This window comes from Leguminivora glycinivorella, chromosome 12 (genome assembly GCF_023078275.1).
Source record: "Leguminivora glycinivorella isolate SPB_JAAS2020 chromosome 12, LegGlyc_1.1, whole genome shotgun sequence".
Taxonomy (NCBI): Eukaryota; Metazoa; Arthropoda; class Insecta; order Lepidoptera; family Tortricidae; genus Leguminivora; species Leguminivora glycinivorella.
Genome location: NC_062982.1, coordinates 16,040,980 through 16,068,396, shown reverse-complemented (window position 1 = coordinate 16,068,396; position 27,417 = coordinate 16,040,980). Strand labels below are relative to the sequence as shown.

General features: G+C 36.8%; 1 protein-coding gene across 1 annotated transcript in view; it reads left to right on the top strand.

Annotated features, from left to right (window-relative positions):
- The window catches only part of LOC125232107 (collagen alpha-1(IX) chain-like), a 256,174-nt gene that overhangs the window by 155,643 nt on the left and 73,114 nt on the right, over window positions 1-27,417 (top strand). Inside the window, 2 exon segments of the mRNA XM_048137722.1 lie at window positions 2,575-2,657; window positions 7,487-8,034. Of these exon segments, the coding sequence (XP_047993679.1) occupies window positions 2,575-2,657; window positions 7,487-8,034 (631 nt within the window).

Sequence of the window (27,417 nt, the reverse complement as noted above, 5' to 3'; positions counted from 1 at the left end):
AAATGAACGGCCTTCATTCAAAACTAATTGCGCTAAAATATCCAATATTCGTGTCAATTAATGCTCTTTTCACGGTCCCAACACGATTCCATCTGAATTGCAAATCGATATTTTTTCCTTCCCCACTGCAGTCCAAACCCGACATGGATCTGTAGTGATGTTCGAGTGATATTCCCGGGAAATATGACTCCCGGGAAAGATTCCCGGCTAACTCTAGGAATATTCTTAAATATTGTTATTTTACACGTAAACTTATTTTATTGTCATGCAGAGATGTCTGCTAGCGATACCACATATTTTTAAATTTAAAAAAAAGGGAAAAGTCGGGTGGTGTGAATTTTAAAATTTTTATTTTAATATAAAACTGTATAGGTAATTCAATTAGCCTTTTTATTAACCTGCACTACTACGAAAGTTAAATTGCACAGCTGTACACAAATGTCCTTAAAGCTGGTTTCATTATGAAGTATATTGTGAATTTGTTGTTGTCGACTGTCACTGCCCTCATTTTGTACATTTTTATATTTATGTTTAATCTTCTGGGAGTCAATTAGTTCCAAAGCCTGCTGCTATTTTTCGATATTTCATAAGATTGCGTGTTTTTGTGAGAATCAGCGCCACTCGTCACGCATAACAACACAAATAGAAAGCATTTTTTATACATTATATTCACCTCGTTAATTTTGTATTGTTTTTCTTGTAATTTTTATTAAAAGACTAGCTTTTTCCCGCGGCTTAGCTCGCGTTAAATTCGAAAATTGTGGAATGCTCCATACAAACTTCCACCGCCCATTTTAGGGAAGTGGGAGATTAGAAAAAGACAAAAGGCAGCTTATGTCACTCTCCATACCTTTAACTATCTCCACTAAAAAAATCACGTCAATTAGTCGCTCCGTTTTGCCGTGAAAGACGAACAAACAAACAGACACAGACGATTTCCCGTTTATAATATTAGTATGGATTTATTTTTTTATTTTTACTGCACAAAAGAAATACAATGTACAAAAACTTAATGCCGTAAAACTTTGTTGCCTTTAAATAAATACATGCACACATACATACATACAATCACGCCTGTATCCCATATAGGGGTAGGCAGAGCACATGAACTAGTCAAGTTTCAGTGCCAAATAGGGGACTAAAAATGTCGTTCCTGGTACATCACTACACGGATCTAATTGAAAATGCGACGCCTCTCCGTGGCTGGTTCAAGTTTGTTTTGCTTGCTGAATTGGTTCGTTTGCACACTTTGATCATTTATCAATGTGAAACGAGCTCCTATGTTTCGAGTAAAACGTCGTTATGTTTACTCTATTTTTTATCCTAATACAATACAATACAATACAATACTCTTTATTGCACACCTTGATAAAATACAACAATACAAAACAAGGAAGCAACACGAACAAAGGTAAACAATAGGCGGTCTTATCGCTAAAGAGCGATTTCTTCCAGGCAACCTTAAGGTAGCGGAAATTGATAAATTTACATAATGTCAGTAGGAATAGTAGTAATATTAATACCTAGGATTTTTTTTTGTAAACATCTGACCATTCAATGTAACATTTTCCCGTAAAAAAAATGTTATACCGGGTGGACCCTGTAACAAAAGCAAAAAATGAAACTCTGAAAATATGAAAAAATGAACTCCTTACACTGACCAACATTTGTTCAGCGACTTTTAAAAATAACGGGTATTTTTATTTTCATAACACTTGAAAGTTTTTTCTAAGAGGTTGCGTGACAGACAACGTCAATGACAACAACAATGGCGTACATTGAAGCTAATATATAATTTATTTTGTATGAAGAATCGAAGAATTAAAAAATCAAAGTCTTCATAATTTTTAAAAGTCGCTGAACAAATGTTGGTTAGTTTACGGAGTAGAGTACCTATAGCCTACAATTAAATTTGTTGGTTTTGTTACAGGCCCCACCCTGTATGTATAGGTGTAGACCTAATGTGTTAGGTACCTACTTAATTAGTTGCAGATATTTTAACACACGAGGTACACACATGATATTATGTAACTAAAATCCATCCTACTCGAAATGGCTTGCTATACTTTGGATGAGTTCCTTCATACCTACGGGTCATTGCCTGGATCGTGTACCTACTAATGTAATATGTGTGTTTTAATGATTTGTATTAAGTATTAGCATTACTTTGAATACCTAATGTGAAATGTGTTTTTTTTTTGTAAATAATCATTGTATGTAATTGACGTGTAAATGTGAATATTTTACCAATAAACGTCTAACTATATCTACATACCTACTCCGTTCTTGGGTGTATATAATTATAAAAAATATAGATTTTGCGTTATGTTTTTTTTTTTTTTTGAGAAAACTGAACAACAAATTTTCTACCTAAAACATAGTGTTAATGTGATTATGTCAAACGTTTAACGTTGTATATTGTAACTAAATCAGCCAGAGGCCGTGTCTTTAAAGAATTTGACTAAACACTACCAATAACTATGAATTGAATAAAGCATTTGAACGAAACCCATTTATTTTGCCCTCACCTATATTGTACCAAGATATGTTTCAAGAACGTGTTATCCTTTTCAGGTGTCGAACGCTACCGTTCGCTCTTCTCTCGACGCTCACGGCCGCTAATGATGGATTGTTCGGCTCCTCTAAATATCCTAACGGTAAGGCATTGCACAATTTGAGATCTTCTGAAAATAAAAAGATTTTTGAACAATTTTCTTGCACTAGACTTAGTTTGACCAAATAAAGTGGCAACTCTTTGAAATCAATATGTGTCAGAAAACGGGGCGACACTATTACGATGTTGCCACCACTTTTTACAAGCTTTTATTCAACTTGACGTAGAAGCTAAATTTGACCCACTTCCTGGTTTCCGATTGAGCTGAAATTTTGCACACATGTAAGTCACGTGACAATGCAATATTATAGTATCATGGAGCTGATCTGATGATGGAGCAGAAAGGTGGTCATACGTCATTAGGAACTCTGTTATTCGAGTGAGTGAGTGGTATACATCGAGTGAGGGGGTTTTTAGAAACGTCTCGGGGACCAGTAGATGACTGTTGAAAGAAAGGTATAGTTGGTGATAAAAGCTTGTGCCAAAAATGAAATTTTTGCAAAAAAAAACCTATTAATTTCTACTATTTTTGGTCAGACTGTATATTGAACTCAGAGCATAAAATACTATTTCGCATATCTATGATAATGACCGAGATAATATGTGACATTTTTGTTTTTTGCTGAGATTTTATGTCATAGCTACCTACATTCATTGTGCATTACATCCCAGTCAATAAAATAAGTCTAGTGAAACGAACAGACTGTGAATCATTCATAAACTCTAAGTTTTACATACATACATACATACAATCACGCCTGTATCCCATAAAGGGGTAGGCAGAGCACATGAAACTACTTAAGCTTCAGGGCCACTCTTGGCAAATAAGGGGTTAAAAGAAAACGAAACTCTAAGTTTTCGGGGCCATTTATTGCTGTTAAAAGTTTATATTTAAGTTATACTACGTCGGTGGCAAACAAGCATACGGTCCGCCTGATGGAAAGCGGTCACCGTAACCTATGGACGCCTGCTGCTGTTTGCTGGAAATACTAGGTTAGTCTGTTAGTCTATAGGTGCATACCTACATATCGCAAAGATTTTTATAGAGTGTTTCTATCGAGTTTTAATGCGTTACTCGATATTAAGAAAACCACAAAGTATAACTTTTACGTTAATTTAATGAAGAAAATGAACACCACACCCAAAGGCGCCGGCCTGGCAGTATTTGTGGAGCTATTTAGAATGAGCCGTTTCAAGTGCTGTAATAAAATGAATTGGAAATGTAAATAAGGGAAAGTGTATGTAATTTTCGGGTAAGAACCCCAAAAATTACATACATTTTCCGTGGTATTTATTACTATTTATGCATGAGAAACGTGTTGAACAGTAATTAGTCAAACTGCTCTTTCAATGTTTCATAATTATTTGGTGGCCAGAGAGCTGGCCAATATTTCGCTCAGCGGATCAGCATTGCTATCCAGCAGGGCAATATGGCCAGCCTTCTGGGAATCATACCGAACAGCGAGGACTTAGGTATTTTTTTTATTTGTAAGTTTTTAGTGTACCACCTGTTTTACGGTGTTTTTACTATAATAATATACTATGTTATTGTAGGTTTTACTACTCAAGTAATATGAAGAATAAAGCGATTCATTTTATAAATTATATTTCACCACACCAACTGTTAAAGGCTTACTTTGCTATTCGAAAACAGATAGCAAAATTGCATTTTATCCACAAGAGTGCAAAGTAATTTCATACAAATTTTAACTTGATGTCTTAAGCTGGCTGGTAGAATTTACCCATAAATGATGATTTTGAAACATAAATATTGAATAAATTGATGGATTTGATTTAATTTGATGTTTTATAGGGTCAAGTGCAAAAATACGTATCGATTTTATCCGCTCAAAAATATGTACCGAGACCTTATTCCGCCGACATAAAGTGCTATGGGACATATTTTTGATAAGTTGTACGCACCCATATTTTTACACTTGACTGTACTTAGTATTTTGTTCGTGTTGGTGTGGTGAAAAATTTTGTGTTTCACTCGGTGGCAAAGTTTGTTTAACCTTCGTGCCTTGAAACCCTCGCAACGCTCAAGATTCCACTTTTTGAACCACTTGCTTGCTCGGGTATCAATATTGGCACGTGCGGTTAAACAACTACTTTGCCTCCTTGTAAAACAAATAACTATTGTCGATTAGTTTACAACGATGTTTCCGAACGTCAAACATTAGGTCAACCTGTGCCGTTAGCATGTAACATGCATCCCCAAACCAGGATAGACAGAAGGCTTATCCGCAGCAACCGGCGCCCAATTTAGAGCGGTGAATAACTAAAAAGACGGCTTGCCTACTCGTACCATATCGGGGGGAATCGGATCCGTGTAGAATAAATAAAGGAGATTTACACTAAAGAGGTTTTGCATGTCGAATTGTTTATTTTTAAATGCTTTGGAACGGTTTACATGTTTACTTAAATAGCCCTAAATATGTACGAATGAGTCAAATTGGTATTTTATAAGTTTTGACGATCGGTCTGGCGTAGTCAGTAGTGATGCCTGCTAAGCCGCGGTCCCGGGTTCGAATCCCGGTAAGGGCATATATATGTGTGATGAGCACAGATATTTGTTCCTAATTTTTAAGTCATGGATGTTTTCTAGGTATATTTATTTGTTTATCATCCCAAGTGACGCGGCGAAAACCATCTGCTGTCATTGTTAGATCAACTAATCTGATCCTAAACTTTCTGAGTGTCTCTTCTATTAATTTACTTCTAAGTAAGTAATACGATTTTTAGATTTTAGTTTCTTTAACCAAATTAATTTCTTAAGTTAACATTTTTAGAGCCATAAATATTATCAGAATTTTTTCTCTAGTTTTAAGTATAAACAAGATTATATTATCTACCCATTTTCAAATTGTGTACCTGTATGGTTAATACAAAAATAAGGTACTCACCTTATTTTTGTATTTACCGCCTTAAATATTCCTCCATCGTCAAGAAACAACACAATAAGTAATTTTGCAAGCAATCAGCGTGCACTTCGAATATCGGCCATGTTAATATTGTAGCCAACAGTTACACTGTAGCTCCCTAACTTTCAATCTTGGATGGTTAGTTAGTTTACGTTAGCGCTAGTTAGTCTTCAGTTAAAGGCTAACTCTGTAACTAAGAAACACGTAAGTTCGGTAACTTACACCTACTTATACCTACATTTAGAAATGTATATGCAACTGCTACCGAATACTTTAAGAGTTTTCAATGATTCACAGTTTGTTTCACTAGACTTATGTCTGATATAAGCGCGGGCGCTCGCCGTGCCCGATCAGTATCGACCAAGTAACAGACCCGAAAGCAGCGCGTGTTTTTCGCACAAAAAAATTGGAAAAGGGTATTTTGATGCCTTAAAGATGTCCACCTGTAGTGTGAAATGGTGTGGAAAGGTAACAAGAAGCTCAAATTTAAAAACAGACGGCATTACATTCCACAAATAAGTCATATTTATAATTTATTCAGAGCCGGCATAGGTCAACTTACATTGGCCACTTACGCGTCAGTAGAGGGACAGTCATACTTCTGTCCCTTTTCATCTGGCGCGACTGCCCGCCGTCCTTGAAACGGCCAATCACAGCGCGCTTAACACATTCCCCGCCCGCTCCTCGCACCCCAAACACTGGTGACTCGTATCGCGAACCAAATATACAAGACTGCCACTCTATAGGAGGTTCTCTGTGACTTATGTTGACTAGCATATAAACCGTGACGTCGCGTGATAAACGATGAAACGTCGTTCCGTCCTTTTCGCACTATTTGTAAGTGCGATAGGGACGCACCGATGCGATAAAGTTTATCGATAAACGCCTCGCCAAAAAATATAAATTTAGACAAGAACAATCACGATTCAAATCCATGTCTACCAATATATTAATGTGTTCTACTGAAAGTACTGAAACATTCATTTGCTTCTGCTTTCTTTTTAATACCTGCTATTTTGAAAAGATGAGAAAGAGAGGAGATCTTTCTGTTACACTGCGACAACGCTATTCAAGATATCTTTACTCAGCGGCTATCTGCAGAGTTAGCACATGATTGGCGCGATATAGTATGATTACCCGTCCTTTTGTCATTATGTATTATAATTTAAGAATAAGGCGGACGAGATACTGTCGTGCCTATCGTGTGCTACCCCTTATGATCTACAAACAGAATAAAATAAAAATGCCTCGCGTTAGACCCGGTTGGAGATTCTGGTGTTCTTTTTCTATGAATAGTTCCAAATAAAAATGCCGTATCGGAATCCCCAACCCGACTCTGATTCTGTCTAGCGTAAGCCATACTCAATTTTGCTAGAAAACTCGATTACAATTTGACTAGCATAAGCAATGAACTATCTGACTAAAAATAATACCATCACCTTTGTTTACAAAGTTGCCAGAGTTGCAGTCAGTTGTTTATAAATACAATACTAATCCAAATTAAACTAACTGCAGCGGACAGGAAGACTGTTTTAAAATGCAAATTGCACCAGTCCTGACGGTCGTTGCTCCATCGATCAATACTATAGTTTTATTTACTACTTCTGGCCACTGACTTGACCGACTTTTCTTATATTGTCATTCATATTACTAGGGCTGGAAGAAAATAAATGAAAAACCAAATAAATTCTAATATTACGTACAATCATCTGACATATGTCACATGAAAAGGACCAAAGGGTAAATCCAAGAGTTATGAACCATATTCAAATGCAGGGTATACTTATATTGAAAAAACATTTGCACTTTTCTGCATTTGCGTGTACTTAACACAAATTGCACTTGTTAGTTGTTGAATCCCAATAATATGTGTTATTTGTGTATCCTAAAATTGTAGACATTTAAAACTTTTTTCTCAGCTTAATCAAAAAAATATGCCTCGTTTCAGAAATACCGGAATACGACTTACTACACGCAATCGGCGTTCCCTTCAGCAACCCCAAGACGCAATACTTCGACGAAGGCCTCGACGGCTTCCCGGCATATGGGCTGAAACCCGGCTCCGACATCAAATCACCTTACCGCCTCTTCATGCCCGAAAAACTGTACCCAGAATTCTCCATAACAGCCACAGTCCGACCCGCCACCGAAAACGGCGGCTTTCTATTCTCTGTCGTAAATCCTTTAGAGACGGTGGTCCAATTGGGAGTACAGTTGATCCCGTCGGGGAGAGATCTCACAAATATATCCCTTTTATATACAGATGCAAATGTCTATGCCCTCTCGCAGACAATTGTGTCGTTCGCTATACCATCGTTTTCTAAGAAATGGAGTCGCTTCGGATTGAAGGTTACTACAGAGAATGTGACGTTGTATCTGAATTGTCACGAATTTGATACTGTGCCTGTGAAGAGGAATCCGATGGAGTTGGTATTCGATTCAGCGTCGACTCTGTACGTGGGGCAGGCGGGGCCGCTTATCCGAGGCGCTTTTCACGTAAGTTGAATTTTATAATACTTTCTGACGGCAAATACCATCTTGAAAAAAGTCAGCATTTTACCGGAAATTAGCCAAATTTTGACTTCCTGCACTCTTTAATTTTTCTCATTTGAGTTCTTTACTGCCCGAGGTTATTTGAAGAATTTTTATTAATTAATTCTGCTTTAATTAATAATTCTGAAACTTTATTGCAATTATTAATTCACCTACTTTGAAATAATTAGCTCCGAGGTCGGGGATATTAAAAAATGTTCTTCGAAACCTCATTATCTTTAATTAATTCAATAAAAGCCAAAAATTTTGCCATATTCCAAGGTTTTGTATAATTCAGTGTATATTAAAACTTATTACAAAAAATACACTGAATATAAGTAATAACTGTTAATGAAAGGCAGAAATTCTAGCTTTCATTGTTAGTACCTTAGATAATATAAGTTGATAATACATAAGATAAGTACCTACCTAATTATAGTCTGACAACATATCAACCACATGCACAAAGATACTTAAATTTTAATGTAAACAAGCAACGAAGATGATTTTCTGTGAATGATGAACATGAGTAGGTATGGTAGGACTCTGTCTCACTCTGATACTGTATCTCATACGAGGGTCCTTAGAGACGGATTCGCCCTCCAGAATCTGCCATTTAAATGGTAAGTAGTCCATCTGGTTTATTCAGTTCCAAGATGATTTAAATTTGTTCTGGAATTTGTGTGAGCCTGTAGGTTGATTCTTGTATTAGCTTACATTTAAGTGTTACTGCTTCGGATCGGTGGTATAGTAAATGAGTTACCTACTATTAAATACGTTGATCTCGTGGGCGCAGTAGCATAATTTTCTTGTTCTACTCCAGCACTTAAATCTGTTAATTAGATTATTGTCAGAGGTATCCAAATTAACTTCATTTGAGTAACGATAAGAAAGTATACACCGTGTCCAATAAGTTTGAATACAGCACAAATAGCCAATAAAACAAAATTAACAAATAGTTACTACATTATTATTATATTTTATGAATGGCACTCTTATTTACTACATTCACAACAAATGTTTTGGAATAACTCCAGCATTAACTTGTTTACCAGCCTCAAACGCTTCTCAAACGGATCACACGCGGCACGCACCGTTTTCTTCACATTTCATCCCAAATACTCTCGATAACCTTTTTGAAATGATCTAGGTTTATGATTTTATAAAAATTTAGTCTTCAAAGCATGTATGACCATACAAAATAGTCTAATACGCCTAAACCTGGAGACCTGGGTGGCCACTCATGTTTCGGATAAAAAACTGCCAAATTAGTCTGAAACTACGCTAGAATACCATTTGCCGAATGTGCTGGAGGTGCGTCTTGTTGGGACACATGATACTCATTCCCAAGCATCCTTAAAACAGTTCAGTTCAGTTAAAACTTTAAGGCATTTTTTTCTCCAAAACCTTGGTTTTAAATAAAAAAACGTTGATATTAATGCTTTTATCTGTAAGTACTGAAGGTAGTTTACCTCGCTTACATACTGCATCCCACACCTGGGCCGATGGTGAGCTCTGGAACCTAGGCACATTTTTCTAGTTGCCCGGAACGTTATCTATCCTCGGTACCCATAATAGTTTATTTTGGACACGTGGCGTCTGTTTTATCACATACAGATTCTCCTTATAAAAAATAACTCGTCACCTGCGTGCCGAGCAAGTATTTTGTTGGCACTTTACCTCTTTGTTTTTCTTAGACACTTCGGAAATTTCATGTACTTTGTGCTTGTATTTTATTAAGAGGAATATACTCTTTAGTTTAAATAAGAATTTGATGGCCTGTGATCCCTATATCTTTAGAACTGAGGTAAAATTTGAGTATTCGGACTTATTGGACCGTGTCCAATAAGTCCGTAAGTATTTGTCTATAGGTAGGCGCTGAGCAGTAATCATATGAATATAGGAATTCTGTTATTTTTTTAAAATACAACTTCCATTTAACAGTTGTTTTCAATTGCAGTAATAAGTAGCTTTTTAAAAATAATTAATATTTCGGTTCATAATTTAAATCAAGATGAAAAAATATACTGAAATGTGTTTTATATATTAGATATTGTAAAACAAAGGTAAAAACCATAATTTTATCATATGATTTTTCATTCGACATTTAAATATTCTTGAACGCAACTACATTTTTCGTAATTGAGAACCGGCTTATTTTCCTATTCGTCTTGTCTAGGGCTTGTTCGGCGCGTGTTTTGTTGGAAATCTGTAAACTTTGTCGAAACTATTTCAGTGTTTTGTAGTTTATTATCGGTCGACGTTGTTGTGCAAAATCTTAAGTTATTAATTATTATGAGTGATTCTGATGAACAATGTAAGTATTCCGGAAGAAATCAAGGCTATACAGAGTGTAACAAAAATGGTGGTGATCCGTTTAAGGGCGTACTCAGTATCGTATTCTTATCAGGAAAAAGTAGAAGAAAATTTTTTTTTCGCTAAAAAAATTTTCACTTTTGTATGAACCGGGCCGCGCGAATCGGTCGAATCTCCATACAAAGATAAAAAAATTTTTTTGCGAAAAAATTTTTTATCCTACTTTTTCCTGATGAGAATACGATACTGAATACGCCCTTAAACGGATCACCACCATTTTTGTTACACCCTGTATGGCGCTCAAAGTGACTGACAATTTGTTACCTGAAAAGTCTAAGAAAGCGTACATGGAAATTAACCCATTTTATTGTTCTCGGATAGGTATGTATTTGGCTGTCGTCGAAAAAGTATAGTATACAATTGTAACATTATGAAGGCTAAAAGTCTCGTACCTTACTTAGGCCACTCGGCAAGGCCTCGTGGCCTAAACGCGGTACTCAACTTTTATAGCCTTGATAAAGTTATCATTATATAATATACTGTTTTCAGTACATGTGGTTTTGTTCTGCACTGGTTTGCAAAGTAGGTAGGACATATGGCATATATTCAAAAACGTCGTACGATACTTGTGAAGAGAGGGAAGTCGTGACTCCCTTCGGTCATGTTATAATTTACGGCAACTCAATAAGAATGGCACGACGACCGGCCTGGCTCAGTCGGTAGTGACCCTGCCTGCTAAGCCGCGGTCCGGTAAGGGCATTTGTTTGTGTGATGAGCACAGATATTTGTTCCTGAGTCATGGATGTTTTCTATGTCATATAAGTACGTATTTATCTATTTAAGTATGTATATCGTCGCTTAGCACCCATAGTACAAGCTTTGCTCAGTTTGGGGCTAAGTTGATCTGTGTAAGGTGCCCCCAATATTTATTTATTTAATTTCCATAAAGCACGTGACATCCACATAAAAAACATCAAAACTGTGTAACAATGAAATCTGAGACGATTAATATTGCTACGTAAATCATCCTAATATTATCTTAACCAGTACTTGTGCGGATTGCCAGCTTAAACAAAACGTATCTTGCCTAAACAATAAATACCGAGATAGCACTATCACCCAAAAGGCATCGCAAATATTCGTGTCCCCTATCCCTTTATGTTACGTTGTTTGTCTCGTTTATCGTGCGTCTGTGTTGACAAAGCCGCTTTTACTGGGGGCAGATAAACAAAATTCTGTCACACAAATTTTGGGCCCAAGAAAATTGAATACTATTCGGCCGTGCTTGACATTTTTATCCAAGTTTATCTTTGGGTCTGGAAAGTGGCTGCAAGTGTTTGAATAGTTAGATTATTTGCAATTTTAAAAGCATCTTTAGATTTTTGTCCAAGGGGGATTAATCAACCAGGCGTGACCAAACCAACTGTTATAGGCTCTCTTGATACATCAAAAACGAATGTCAAAGTTGCATTTTGTCCACAAGAGTGCAAAGTAATTTCATACAAATGTTAACTTGATGTTGGCTGGTAGAAATTATGTTTAAGTGGTGGTTTTGAATCATACTTGGTTATGAATTTGATTCGGTTCGTGTGGTCCAAACATAATTATATATAGGTCAAGCTTACTTACTTACTTTTAACTTTTTTTTATACTGAATAATAACTTAATTATTTGTCAAGTAAAATTTTATTTGCCTTATTCATCTTACAATAAAACTTCCACTTTTACGTAGGTATTACAATTTTAAGGCCATATTTTTCATGTGATGAAGTGTAAGAATTGCTTTAACTATACTTAATTCAATCAGCGTATAAACATCTGAATCCCGCATACCCATCGTACTTAACTATCTATTAGGCTCTTTAACCCAACTTTAAGTTCCAACAAGACGCAACTCCGCAACTATCACTGTGTTACAGAGCTTGAGCCACTAACTCTGTTGTTTTTCTTGCCTGTTCTGCTGCACCTAGACGACTGCCTAAGTTCTCAGGTGAAACTCGCACAAGTTTATACGCAAACTTGCAAGCGCAGGGCCCAGTTTTGCATACCAAACTGTAAGCAGTTATGCTACAGCTCTAAATTGTATCGAATAAGTTTCTTGGGAGTGTAGGTCTTATTGCGGTCGCAGTGTATGCAAATTGTGCGCCGAACTGTTTTTGTTTAAGCCAAGATTATACGGTGGGCTTCGTCTGGAGAATTCCTTGTAGACCACGATTGCATAATAAACTATGTTATGAGGAATGAACATTAAGTTTGGAGACTATATAGTAGCGGGTTATAACAATTAATATGCCTACTTATTTTATTTGTTTAAAAATGCAAATATATAAATTAAATAATCATTCTAAATACAAAATTTGGAAAACTTATTAATTTTACTTAAGCTTCAAGTAATGGTTCCTACATACATAGGTGTACTTATTATAGATTCACTTGAAAGAAAAGCGTGAAATTTAATACTTTATCCGGTCTACGCTGTATACGAGCCAGTATTTTATATAATTATTATACATATCTTCAATAACAAAAATATCTCCTTTATGTATTAACGAAAAAGTGAAAACAAATTCCGTTGTCGCTACGGATTCTAATTTTCAGCGTAAAATGATGTTCATTAATTATTCAAAAGGGTGCAACTTATATTTCTTTCAATTTAGAACTAGTATTACACAAAAGAGGAGAAAAATAGTTTAGGAATTTATGCAGACTAAAATCACAAAGAAGGTAAGGAAAAAGTTAAGAAAAAATAATGATGAAATAACTTCCTTACATGTTAAACAGTTAGATACCTACCTATTCCCTTTAATATTCCACTTTCATTGCAATCACTGGAAGTAATAAATCGCGATGTTATTGTTTGCTGATAGTAGTTTTATTAGGTACTATCGGCAAAGTTAATAAGTGAATAATGTTCATAGACCGCCCTAGAATTATAGGTAGTGGAGTAAAGTAGGGATAGTTTTACTGTTTTTTATTTAGCGGGGAGTTTTATTAGACAGTTTAGACACTGACGGATCAAAGCCGTACCATTTTAATCAGCCGGCGTATCATGCTGCCAATTTTATCACTTATCCACGTGAATAAGGGCCCATTTAGACGGTACGAGAACTCGCATACGAGTTTTATTATATTGCGGTATTTGATGGCTGTGCCAAATTGTATGTCTCCTCAACAGCGCGCAATGTAACTAAAATCGCATGCGAGTTCGCACGCCGTCTAAATCAGGCCTAAAGCATCCGTCACGCTTTAGCAAGTATGTCAGTGTGAGAGTGACAGATGTCTTATTCACGTGGATAAGTGATAAAATTGGCAGCATGATACGCCGGCAGGGCGATTATGCTTTAAATTTTATCACTTATCCACGTGGATAAGACATAATTATGTAACTCTCACACTGATGTATTTACTTGCCAAAGCGTGACGGATACTTTATCCAGATAGATAAGTGATAAAATTGGAAGCATAATACGCCGGCTGATCGCAATGATGAGGTATCAAAATTGGATTATTGAAGAATAATTTTAATAGTGTGCATAATGCCTACTAAAATACTTTACAGGATTATATTAATCAAATTTCGTGCTAACGTTATAAAATTAAATTAAAATGAAAGCTCCCAAATAATTAAACTAAGCATCTGAAAATGTTAGTGTTTCCTAAGTGCTCATCACTATCACAACGGTATCAAATAAGCCTAGGGACTAACTAATAATTACCTACCGACCATCATCACTATTTACTTGCATTTGCTCCACTACAGACAAAACTTTACCATAAAGATAATAAATAGACTTTTCCACTCACTAGCTCGGAAACATGTGTTTTGTTCTTTAATACCAGCGGGTAAAAACGCATTTTATCCACTAGTGGATAAAGTAATTTGACCTTGAATAGAGGCAAATTTTCGGCTTTAAAATTGATAAAGGGTTAATCTAGTGATGAAGATGTTTTACCACCTGTGGAACTACTGGAAGCAGTGAAAAAACGCGTTTTTAGGGTTCCGTAGTCAACTAGGAACCCTTATAGTTTCGCCATGTCTGTCCGTCCGTCCGTCCGTCCGTCCGTCCGTCCGTCCGTCCGTCCGTCCGTCCGCGGATAATCTCAGTAACCGTAAGCACTAGAAAGCTGAAATTTGGTACCAATATGTATATCAATCACGCCAACAAAGTGCAAAAATAAAAAATGGAAAAAAATGTTTTATTAGGGTACCCCCCCTACATGTAAAGTGGGGGCTGATATTTTTTTTCATTCCAACCCCAACGTGTGATATATTGTTAGATAGGTATTTAAAAATGAATAAGGGTCTACTAAGATCGTTTTTCGATAATATTAATACTTTCGGAAATAATCGCTCCTAAAGGAAAAAAAAGTGCGTCCCCCCCCTCTAACTTTTGAACCGTATGTTTAAAAAATATGAAAAAAATCACAAAAGTAGAACTTTATAAAGACTTTCTAGGAAAATTGTTTTGAACTTGATAGGTTCAGTAGTTTTTGAGAAAAATACGGAACCCTACACTGAGCGTGACCAGACACGCTCTTGGCCGGTTTTTTTGCGTTGTACTTTCCTCGCTATAGTGAGGGGAAAAGTTTTGTGTTACACACAAATGTATTTTACATCTCGTGTGTTGAAAAACTCGCAAGCCAACTCGCAATCCTTTCACTTGCTCGTTTTTCAATTCCACACTCGGCGTTAAAATACAACTTTGCACCCTTGTATAACAAATAACTATTACGTTGTATTCAACACAAAATAAAATGAATGAATTAATTTTAGACGACCCGAATTACTAGGTTTCTATCTATACTAAGCATATATTATTATATGCATACCTACCTTCTAGTTAAATTGTGTAAGTACAGGGTGAAATAAAAAGGACCATTCAAACTTTGCATATTGACTCTTGAGATCATAATGAACAACTTTTATTATGGGACCAATGCTGAAATCGCGAAAAAGTTGTGGCTGTTCCATAGAAACTAGCGGCATAATGACAGTCGAAATGTATGAAACAGCGAATTTTTTTGCGATTTCAGCATTGGGCCCATAGCAAAGACATATATAACTCCGTATAGACAGATAAATAAGAAAAAAACGTACCTCAGTACCATAATACAGGAAAAGGTACGGTTACACCTTTGGGGTACGCTCAGCTAGATGGCGCTAATATTAATATTTGACGTTTTAAAACATATCAAGCTAAGAATATGGGCCAAATTGTCAAAACTGAGGCTCAAAAGTTTTAATCCTGTGTCAAGAGATGGCAGTCTATGCACTGTGATTACACATTTTACTTCGACAGTATCTCTCTATAACACTCGATCTTCTTTGGCCCATAGTAAAAGTATTTCATTATGACCTCAAAAGTCACTAAACAAAGTTATAACGATCCTTTTTCTTTCATCGTGTATATGTTTAATTTGAATTAATTTGCCTTGAAACTACAACCCATTTCAGTTTTTACATCCAAAAGTAGTTCTCCAAATCCCCTCCGACATTAATTATATGTACATAGAAGCTATTCAGCAGTACACACGATGACTTTTGAAGGCGCGCCTCAGGGGTCGCTTTTATTTGATGTGAATGCCTCGTTGCAATACGCGGAGCGTTTGAGTCAGCCTATGACACGACCAAAAGTGCTTCATTAACCATTCGCGAATTTTATTTTTGAGTGTTGGATACTCATATTGCTTTAGCACTGAGCAGGTTGTCCAATCTGTTTTTAGTCAAGTGCTTCATATACTTACCCCTTTTTAGAGTTCCGTAGTCAACTAGGAACCCTTATAGTTTCGCCATGTCGTCCGTCCGTCCGTCCGTCCGTCCGTCCGTCCGTCCGCGGATAATCTCAGTAACCGTTAGCACTAGAAAGCTGAAATTTGGTACCAATATGTATATCAATCACGCCAACAAAGTGCAAAAATAAAAAATGGAAAAAAAATGTTTTATTAGGGTACCCCCCTACATGTAAAGTGGGGGCTGATATTTTTTTTCATTCTAACCCCAACGTGTGATACATTGTTGGATAGGTAGTCGATCGTTTTTTGATAATATTAATATTTTCTGAAATAATCGCTCCTAAAGGAAAAAAAAGTGCGTCCCCCCCCTCTAACTTTTGAACCATATGTTTAAAAAATATGAAAAAAATCACAAATGTAGAACTTTATAAAGACTTTCTAGGAAAATTGTTTTGAACTTGATAGGTTCTTGATAGGTTTTTGAGAAAAATACGGAAAACTACGGAACCCTACACTGAGCGTGGCCCGACACGCTCTTGGCCGGTTTTTTGCATTTGTTTAACTGACTCTAAAAATATTTAGATATATAAATATGCACGATTTATGGACGAATTTAAATTATTTTATGTAGTTCGAAGTAACGTTAGCTACTTTGATATTTTTGAAGTCGTAGTAGACTGGTATGTGACAAAAGTACATTTTTGTTTCTTGATAGCAGACTCTTTTGTGTAATGAATTCCACTTCATAAATCACTAGCTGAGTGATAATTTAATTATACTGAATTAAAAATACTTCCAAGGAATACAGTTATACTAAAATAGGTAGATACATTGGACGTTTACATTACGCCAATGAATAAATTATTAAACTCGAGTGAAATGAACTCATTCTGACTCGATCGCTAAAATAATTCATCAAAAATACCTAACCTAACCTAAGTGCTTTCATTCTCCGACCACTAAATTAATAAACATTTTTGCTTACGTCAAAAACTAGAAGCAGGAAGAGAGAAAAACTAAAAAAAATAAGCAACATAATTTTACACGTTTGTAAATACATTCTAAAATTTATCATCTCAAAAACGTTCGTCTTGAAAATATCGATGATACTTATCCTTTAAATCTCGTCAACATTGAGGCCTTTGTCGCCCCGGAGAGTGATTTCCGAACGCACTCATTATACTGCCAACGCCTGAATGATATCAAACAAAGTTCGACACGTTCTGAAACCCCATGAGGTTTCACGATATCGCTTCGAAACGTATCCACGAATACTCAGACGCTCTCCACCCGAGGCTATGCACGGTGAGCGCAAACATAAAGTATGCCACCAAAATTTGACCGATTGACTTATTTTGCTCCTTATCTCATGTGCATAAGAAAGATTAGCATTTTACAGGGATGACTGCCATGTTTTGCTAACTGATGAATGGGAAACCGGTTGAAAAAAACACTCACACGTTTCACTGAATGACTTAAGGGTGGGTGTGATTTTTAACAAGTCTTTTTAGTACTTTTTATTCCAACCTTACTTCGTGGAAAAGTGGATAGTAGGTAATTTCCTTTCCTCTTTTTTCTTGCTAATAAACAAGTGAACAGTCGTCTAGTGAGAAAAAACATCTTAGACCAGAAGACTTTACTTTCTCTAAGAAATGGAGCACTTTCATTAGTCCATTTTTCTTTAACTTTTCAATTTCACGTTGCTTCTGAACGCTTCAGTGTGCCTTTTATGCAATAAAGTCTAGTCAATTAAATATAGTTTATAGTAAGAAGAACTCTTTCAAGCACCATTGCATAATATCTCAGTTTATTTGCTCGCTGCATTCATTAACTTCAGATCAAACAAAATCATCCACCCGATCACTCTCCTTCACAACTTCTTTAAAGGCTCATCTTGCTGACAAGTCGTGAGTCAAACCAATTACTTTTCATCTCGAGACAGCCGCGCGCACCTTCCACCAAAAAAGTAATGTGATTTACGTTTCCATTCTCAATCCAATGCCGGTTTTATACAGAGTTTTTGTATCTGAATGCCCTATGGGGAATCAAGCTATATCCCATTTTATTTCCATCGCTTACGGCGCTTGCACGCGACTGGAGCGTACGCGTGACGCTGACGTTTTAAGTGTCGCGTGTCATCGTGACGTGACACGTCGTGTGACGCCGCTAACTCGATACGTTGACGGGCTCGTGGAATATGTGGTTACACGGATGACGTTTAGTCGATATAATGTTTGGGGAACGGGCGTCGGCTTGTTGATTGACGAGATTGGGAAAGTTTTGCATGATGCTGGATCCTGATTCAATGTTGGTTTATTTAAAATCATACATTACTTAAGTTTAACAAACTGTTAAGAAAAAATCTCTCATGAATTCTTAATCTTGCTCTTGGCTTTTATCTCTAGTTAAATAATGAATTTATAATAACCTCCTTATTCATAGACGTTCACTAAAGTTATCAAGCCGATTATAATTTGGCGGTTCATTGTAGCTCTAACCGGGTTTTGACACGACAGTAAATAAATTCCTTATTTTTCGTTTGGATCCCTTGCACCATTTTTACTTCATTTCATCTCAACCTGAAAAAGTAAAGTGAAAGTAAAATCAAATCCCTAATACCTGCGACGGACTAATTAATTGACTAACATGGTCTCATATTATATGTGTGGCAAGTTTCATAGCTTCTGTTTGTCTCACAGACCTAAAATTAAACAGTAAGAAAAAGCATTAAAATTTTTTGAACACTTACATAAGTTCTGACTATTGATACAAACTCCAATAATCGAAGTATTATCATAGTAAATAATTAGAAAATAATCACGTATTCAGGAGTGTTTACGGGAGAGACATTTTGTCAGATTGAGCTTATTACCAGCCAGTTTACTAACTAACTATTTCCGTTCATTGATCTTTCATGTATCAAACTGTATCAGAAGGAAAATTAATATTGAGCTATATTCGCTAAAATAACATCTAAACTTAATTAACGGCAAACTCGGGTCAGACATCAAACATCGATGACTATCCCAATAAGCCTTACGTAAGCCATACTTAATCCGGAATGGCAACAGGAAAAGCGGACCCTTGCGGAGTTTGCCGGATAACGAGGCCAAGATACGTAGCCAAATGCACAAACGCTAACGCGATAATAGCGTTCTCGTAGCTCTAGCTATTTCTATCGCTCTTCCGTATTCGCGTGACAGAGCCATATAGCGTTTCGATTGGCATCTAGCGTCAGCGATTGTCATTTTTTTTTTAACAAAGATTACAGTTTCTAGTTTTTTCGCCAAACTTACGTTTAACGGCGAAATGAAGCACTCATTTTCAAAGTTAGTACCTTAAATTACATTAAAAGACTAGAATATCTTATTAATGGCGCTTTTCATTAACGCTTTAAAAACCTGAATTAGCCAAAAAATCGCTGTCCCTATCTGTCATGTTGACTTATGTATATGTGAGAAAGGGACAAAGCACCCCTTAACTAATCAGTTCGGTAACTATTTTTAAAATGAGAGGGTAATTTTTCATTCAGGCTTTGTACCTAATAGCAACTTCTTAATATTTGATTTCGGCTAGGCCGGCAGTACCTAGCCAACATCACAATCGCTTACGCTTCGAAAACATATCGTAGCTAGTTCTTCCTGTGGCTATTTTGTAGTGGCGCGACAGAGCCAGACTGCGTTCCGATCGACAAGTAGCTTCAACGATTGTCACTTCGGCTAGGGCGGCAGGGCCTGTAGCCAAAAGTAGGTACAATAATTGCTCCGTGGCGAACGACACACAACTGGCTCTATCGCACTAATAAAGAGCGATGGAGAGAGAAAACTACGAAACAACACAAACCGTCAACAGACTCTTGGCTAGAGGACAAGATATCTTAACTTAAACAATAGCCCATAGTGAACTTGCCTACTGTAATTTGGTATTCTGATAGGTAGAAATTATTCGTAATTAGAGATTAGTAACTACAGTGAAACCTGGTTAAGTGGAACCTGAATAAGTGAGAAACCTCTTTAGCTGGGACTCAAGGTGCGGTCCCGACACTTTCTCACCGATTTACCTCTGTTAGTGAGACAAAACACACCTCTGTAACTGAGATTAGCCTTTTCGATTTTATAGTCTCATTTCCCTCTATAAGTGAGATAGAGAGTGTATTTTACCTCTGTTAGTGAGACTATATTTTACTTAATTGTTTGTTAAGAATTTTATAGGAATTTACCTCTGTATCTGAGATAAAGTCAATCTATGACCTCTGTAACTTAGACTTTATTGAAAATGGATTTCCATATTTTCAACAATTATTAGCATCTTTAAGTTACGCGATTGGTCATTTTTAACTTATTAAAATTATAGAAATTAAAACTAGAATCTCGATAAATATAAAAAAAATAACATGAAAACATAATATGAAAAAAGACACAATGACGTTGGTCTTATATTTTATTTAAAGACAAGGCTTATTTACCTTTTTTACTAACCTTTAATAACCATGGGCAAAACACCTTATTTATCACCTCTATAACTGACATATCCCTCTATTCTGACCTCTATTAGTGATACCCTCTATAAATGAGACAGACATTGTTTACCTGTCTAACTGAGATCCTGAATAAGTGGAATGCCTCTTTAAGTGAGATAAATTTTCTCGTTTCTTGAAGTCTCACTTATCAAGGTTTCACTATTGGTTTTCCTGAAATAGCTATCCGAGGAGGATACTAAGCTAGGTCACCAGACAGGCGCCTGATTGTCTGTACAGTCGATGTGAAACAACTCTTAGTCTTTATGTAAGGGGATTCCTCTTTTGGAAGGCATAATATGAGGATATTGACGTTATTTAATGTGAATAAAATAAAAGGAACATGTATGTTACGTTATGTATGGTTTCTTTCAAGCCATTAATTGCCATTACTGGCAATGAAATTTAAGAAATTTCATGTGCTCTGACAATTCCGATTATTAGGAATACATATAGGAGGTTATGTAAAATTCTTTTACCTGCTTTTATTTAAGATCGTTTGAATGTATCACTGATTTTGATATCATTATCGATGGGTAAATATTTTCGTATCCCACTAAAACCTAATAATAATAGTACTATATAGATACTAAATGTATCGCAAATACTATGACTTGTCGAGAATCCCCTAGGCTTAGTTAGGCCATATCAATTTCAAAGTCCTCGGATCCGCACAAGTCGAACATCAAAATACATGAAGGTGTAGTATCGTTTTCGTTTGTCAAATATTACAATTCTACAGTTTAACGTTAATTTCGTAAGATATATTTTGATGAGCAGTGATTCGACATAAGTTTTCCGGTTTAAATTGTAGTTGTAAATGCATAAAATCGCTTGAATCGAGTAAATCTGAAGGAGGATCTATGTTCTTGGGGTTCTAAAAAGCAAAAACTCCGTAGACGGCTTATCTCTACACATTTCCCAGCAGTCAGACTGTCTCCGCAAAGAGGTCAGTTCCCAGACAGGCCGGCGCCAGAGATATCGACGTTGGCAACAGCTGATGCTGCCGAGATTCAGTTGGGATAGAAACGCCGAGGTTCGCACCCATGCCTTTGGCTGTGATAGTGTGGTGAAAGTGATTCTAAATAAGGATAAAAGCGCGTTAATGAAATAGATGGCGTATTTACGGAAGTAAAATAAGTAATTTCAAATAGTGACATAGATAAATTATACAATGGAAATGTATGCCTTGTAAATTTTGCTGGTATACATTGTGGCTGTCATATTATTTAGGTAGTTTTATTTCCATGAGGGATGAGTTCATGTTGAGCTTTTTATATGTGTGTATATTTTACACCTGTACCGTAATATTCTTGACGTGCCTACCAAGCTTCATTCATTTTGAATTACAATGAAATAATCACATTTATGCTTTTTGATTGATCTTGAATTCTGTTATTACTTGACGACTAACTTTATCTAAATGTATTATGTTCCAACCTCACCTACAAAAAGTTGACTAGGTTCTCTCAGATTAGTAATTTACCATTGTATTTCATGAAATACCGCTGTAATGATGTCCAATTCTCCACTCATATCGTATATCCCGTTGTTACTGACTTAGATTCCTGCAAACATATAAATTCACCATTGGATTGGACTTCATTGGAAGCCACTAGAACTGTGTTCTCTATACAAATCATTTCCCACTGTTACAGGTTTCTCTGAAAACTTTCAAGCTCCATAGAACTCATAATTACGAATTCTCGTAATTGCCGTGTGTCGGTCAGCTATAGGCACAGGCTCTACCGAGAGCGAGTTAGGGCCCATTTAGACGGTACGAGAACTCTTATACGAGTTTTATAGTTCGCAAGCCGTCTAAATCAGGTAGCGATGAATTATATCGGCAATAGAGAATCGAACAAAAGATAGTGAAACTTCTTAAAATAACCTCAAAAATATTCCGTCAAGTGACTGTCACGCTTTTGCGTTTACTTACTTCCATATTTTTACTGTTTTAAATATTTTCCATTGCTGATTGCTCAACTTATTGAAAAAACAAACATAAACTCATTCTGCACTCGATCTAAATATAACAAAACACACACATTCCAATCAAAAATTCAAAACCATTATGTCACTGACTGAGTGAGTGACGGAGTGAGTTGACGTTTAACGCGTTAAACGTAACACTGAGTGAGTGAGTGAGTGACTGGTTGAACGCGTTATCGTGTTACGCCGGTTACGCGCTGTCAGTTGAAAGTCGCATTAGAAGTTTTTTTTTTATACTACGTCGGTGGCAAACAAGCATACGGCCCGCCTGATGTAAAGCGGTCACCGTAACCTATGGACGACTGCAACTCAAACAGTGTCACAAGCGCGTTGCCACCCTATTAGAAACTTGTACACTCCCTTTTGCTGTGTTAACTACACAGCAAAAAGGAATGTACAAGTTCTAAGGAAGGTTCGTTAGACGTTCGTAGACGGAACAAGTTAGTCCCGTAAGTTCTCCCGCCATCAGCACACCGCACCCTCGTTGAGCTCTGGCAGCCTTACTCAACTGCAGGAACACAACACTATGAGTAGGGTCTAGTGCTATTTGGCTGCGGTCTTCTGTAAGGCGGAGGTACTACCCCAGTTGGGCTCTGCTCTAGATTCGAGCGAGATGATATCCGCTGTGCTGTGACCCTACCACACAAAGCGGAATATCATTCGCTTTGCCCTACCTGCTACAAAAGTTTCACTTCAATAAAAGAGACGCGATAATATTTTATAGTTCGTCGCTGAGCGATTTTATAAATCGCTCGCTCTCTCTTTCTTCCTTTCTATCGCCGAAAGCACAGAGCTTACTCGCTATTAGTAGGACCAATGCCATAATAGAGAGTGCCTCTAATTGTGCCCGCCGTTTGTGAGCAGGCAAACTTAGTGCACAGACTCCAGCTCGTTTCACATCTTGAATGGCGATTCAGGAATGTCCAGTTTGAATGTGCAACTCGGAAACTAATTTAAATGCTGGCCATTCGAGCGTAAGGTGAATGAAATTTTAATGCTCTGTACAGTTTTAGTGCCCGTCCTGACCTAAATATGATACTTAAATAGGTAGAAGTCTAATAAAGAAGCCATTCGATTATCTACTTGACATAAAATGTACTTATCTGCTGTAAAATGAACTTACATCAATTTTTTTACATAAGAAAATTAGGTCAAGTTTAGCTATCGTTAATTTCAATTTTTATTCCTATTGATAAAAAAGTCAGTGAATTCCAATATATATTATGTGTAATACTATGGAACATTTGCCTTTATTACTTTCGGACATGAGATATAGGTATTATTGCATTGAATCATGAATATTTCCAACTGAAATTGTGGTTGCATACACTCAAGTGAAACAACTAAAGCGCCTACTAAAATATGTAATGCAAATTTGTCCGTCAGACTTGTTTAAAGCCAGAGCCACACCAGGCGCAAACGGTTGAGCATACGTACTAAGTACTACCAAGCGGAGCAGTCAAGTTGTGGAGTAATTATTAAATCAAGCGGGTGGTTATTTAGTAAATCAGTTACTGTAAACTGTTATTATTTCATTAAAAATGTAAAATGATTGCTGTATAAGCAGTGTTGAACTTAATAAATGTTGCGGTAAGTTGCGTTACTTATAGCGATTATTTTTATCGACGCAAAAACGAAGGGGTTTGACGTGTCTGTCTGTCTGTCTGTCTGTCTGTCTGTCTGTCTGTCTGTGTGTGTGTCTGTCTGTGTGTGTGTCTGTCTGTGGCATCGTAGCTCCCGAACGGATATTGTATTACATTATTATGTACCTATAAGGTATACTTTGTGGAGTGAACTGTTTAACTATGGAGTTAACTGTCGCCTATGGTATTTCCGGACCGATATGACCAACATTCAAACTTTCGAGAAAAGAGCGTAGGTACCGTAGGAGCGTAAATACACATTTCTTTGTATTTCGGATGTCCATAGGCGTCGGTGATCGCTTACCATCTGTCAGGTGACCTGTGTAATAGTATGCCTTGCTTTTTCCTCCTATTACATTAAAAAAAACACAATATAATGAGTAATGTGAAACATTTGAAATGTTTGATTGACTGGCCGAGAGTTCTTTTATTCTTTCAAGCATTAGGCAGAGCTTACATGCTTATATATTAGGATCCCTTTCTTTGCCATAATGATCACAAGTCATAATGTCATGATTGCCAGATTATTATTAGTCATAATTCTGAAACGGTTAACTTTTCAAGGTTTTCATTAAGGTCATAGATTGGTTAGATTAGGTTAAGTTTGTTTTTTGGCAATCTTGAAAACTTACGCGTTTCTGATAAAAATCAAATCATGACTAACGAAAATCTGGCCAAACGATACATTATGACTTAAGAGTTTATGGGAACGAATAGAGCCCCATATAATTATGTTATATCTGAGAGCTTTTATATCTACATGATCGCTATCAAATTTAAACAACACCAACCGAATCGTCATTAGATGATATGACACGTAATTAGCTTGCACTAATGTCACCCAAAGGCTACTGAACAGCCTATCCATTCGCCAACCAAACCGCTGATTGCTCCGAGATTGGGGGTGGTCCAAAACAATTATGTTACCGCAAACGATCGACCGGACTCGGCCAAACATCGGAGCGTTTGCCCGTTGACTGTATTCAAAGCGCTCACCTGTGTAGCCAGTTTTCGTGGAACGATGAATTGAAAGGAAATGTTGACAACACGTTCGATCACATTCAGCAAACGTCTCGCACAAAAAGAGATGTGATAATAAATGACAGTAAGTACTGGAGTAGTTTTTTAAGGCGCGAGAATGGCCGAAGTAATTTTTTTGTTGGTCTATTTCAGCAATTCCAGTTAAGTTTGTACATTTAGATCACGCCTCCGATTTTGATAAAAATTGGAAGGCTGATAGAGTCCATGATGCTGAGCAAGATCCACCAGATTTCCCAAAATGTCCTATGTAGTTTGTATGAATCCTTCCTTTTTTGTTACCAGAGTTCTATACATTTTCGGTAACAAAAAAGGAAAGTTTCGTACAATCAACCTAGGACATTTTGGAAAACCTAGTGGATCTTGCTCACCATCATGGACTCTATCAGCCTACCAATTTTTATCCAAATCGTAGACGTGATCAAATGTACAAACTTAATGGGAATTTCTGATTTACTTAACTCGAGTGTTGAACTAAAGTATGACAAAAAACTTTTATAGAAGCTTTCAACCCTTTTGTTACATTTCACAACTATATCAGGTTAGATAAAACCAAGAAACTCATGAAGGTTTTGTATATCTGCCTAAAATCTCTCCCTTCCTCCCTCCCTGTCGAGGTATTCCCGATGAACTACAGTAAGACGTATGGGGTTCTTCAAAAAAGGAGTATACTTACAAGTTTCTAATTGGTCGGCAACGCGCATGTAACACCCCTTGAGTTGCAGGCGTCCATAGGTTACAGTGAACGCTTTTCATCAGGGAAAAAAAAAACATTTTTTTTATACTACGTCGGTGGCAAACAGGTATACGTTTGCCACCGACGTGATATAAAAAAAATATTTAGTTTTTTTTTATTTGAACTTTTGATTTGTAACTTAACAATTTTTATAATAACAATAATGAAATATAATCCAATTTAGTTATAATTGGATAGCATCAGCTCATTACATTAAATAAGCAAAGATATTCGTTCGAATAAAGCTGAAAAAATTACAAGGCATACCAACCTAGACATCGCGAAACGCAATTAATAAAACTTAAGTGTAATTAGCCGTGAAAACAATTCCAGAATCAAGATTTAATACCGTCTAATTATATCTTGAGGCTAAAAGCCTTATCAAGTTTAAGTGGTGATATTAGCTGTGAACTTGAGACTTGAGAGTGAACGATGGGTACAAACACGCCGAGTAAGACATGTGTATGTTGTCTAGTGTTGCTTGTGGTTGTGGGGATCAGCCTGGCGGTGATATCTTCGTTGCCATACAGTGACCCGGTCCAGCGGATAGGGACAGCGGAGAAGCTGAGCTTATGGAACCCGTCGCATCAACCTAAAACTGTGGATGCGGTGAGTGATGAAATACCTACTCAAAAATCGGATTTACATTACGAAATTAGTGTCTTTGTTAACGGTTTAACGCGTTTAATAATTTTGTAATGAAATCAATTTCTAACACGGTAACATCTTTAGCTGAAGTTTCTGTCATGCAACTAATTCCATGCTCCCACGTGACGATTACAGCCACCGGCATAAATAAGTGATAATTTATATACCTTGTCATTGTCACATTAACGTTTTGTTTGTAATGTCATACGAAATTGTCAAATAATTAAAAGCGACCAGGTACAGAAATCATCATTTATTTATGCCGGTGACTGTACCACTACCTAGGATCGCAGAAGTGTCCGTATTTTGATTTGGGAAAACTATTTCAGCGATCATGATACTTTCGTAATGTCTTCTCTTCTCAGTCGTTCCCTCATGGCTGAGGATCGTGACCAACAGTGATTTCTCTCCACTTGACGCGGTCTAGGGCCATATGGACTGCCATCTGCATGGAACTACAAGCTTTCTTCACGGTCTCAGCCCACCTTAGCGGGATTCCACCCCTGGAGCGTCGGCCTTCGACTTTGCCGAGCACAATGTTCCTTTGGAGAGTGTGTGTTCGTAATGTAAATCACGCTTAATTAATCTTTGGACTGGAACAGTGTGTTTTCTAACGATGCACGAAGTAGTACTCATTATATGGTAGCTGGTACATCAAAGTGCCTTTTGCTGCTAGTAGTTGCGACTGTTGCGAGCATAATTTATAAAGCCTAGCCAGTCTAGGT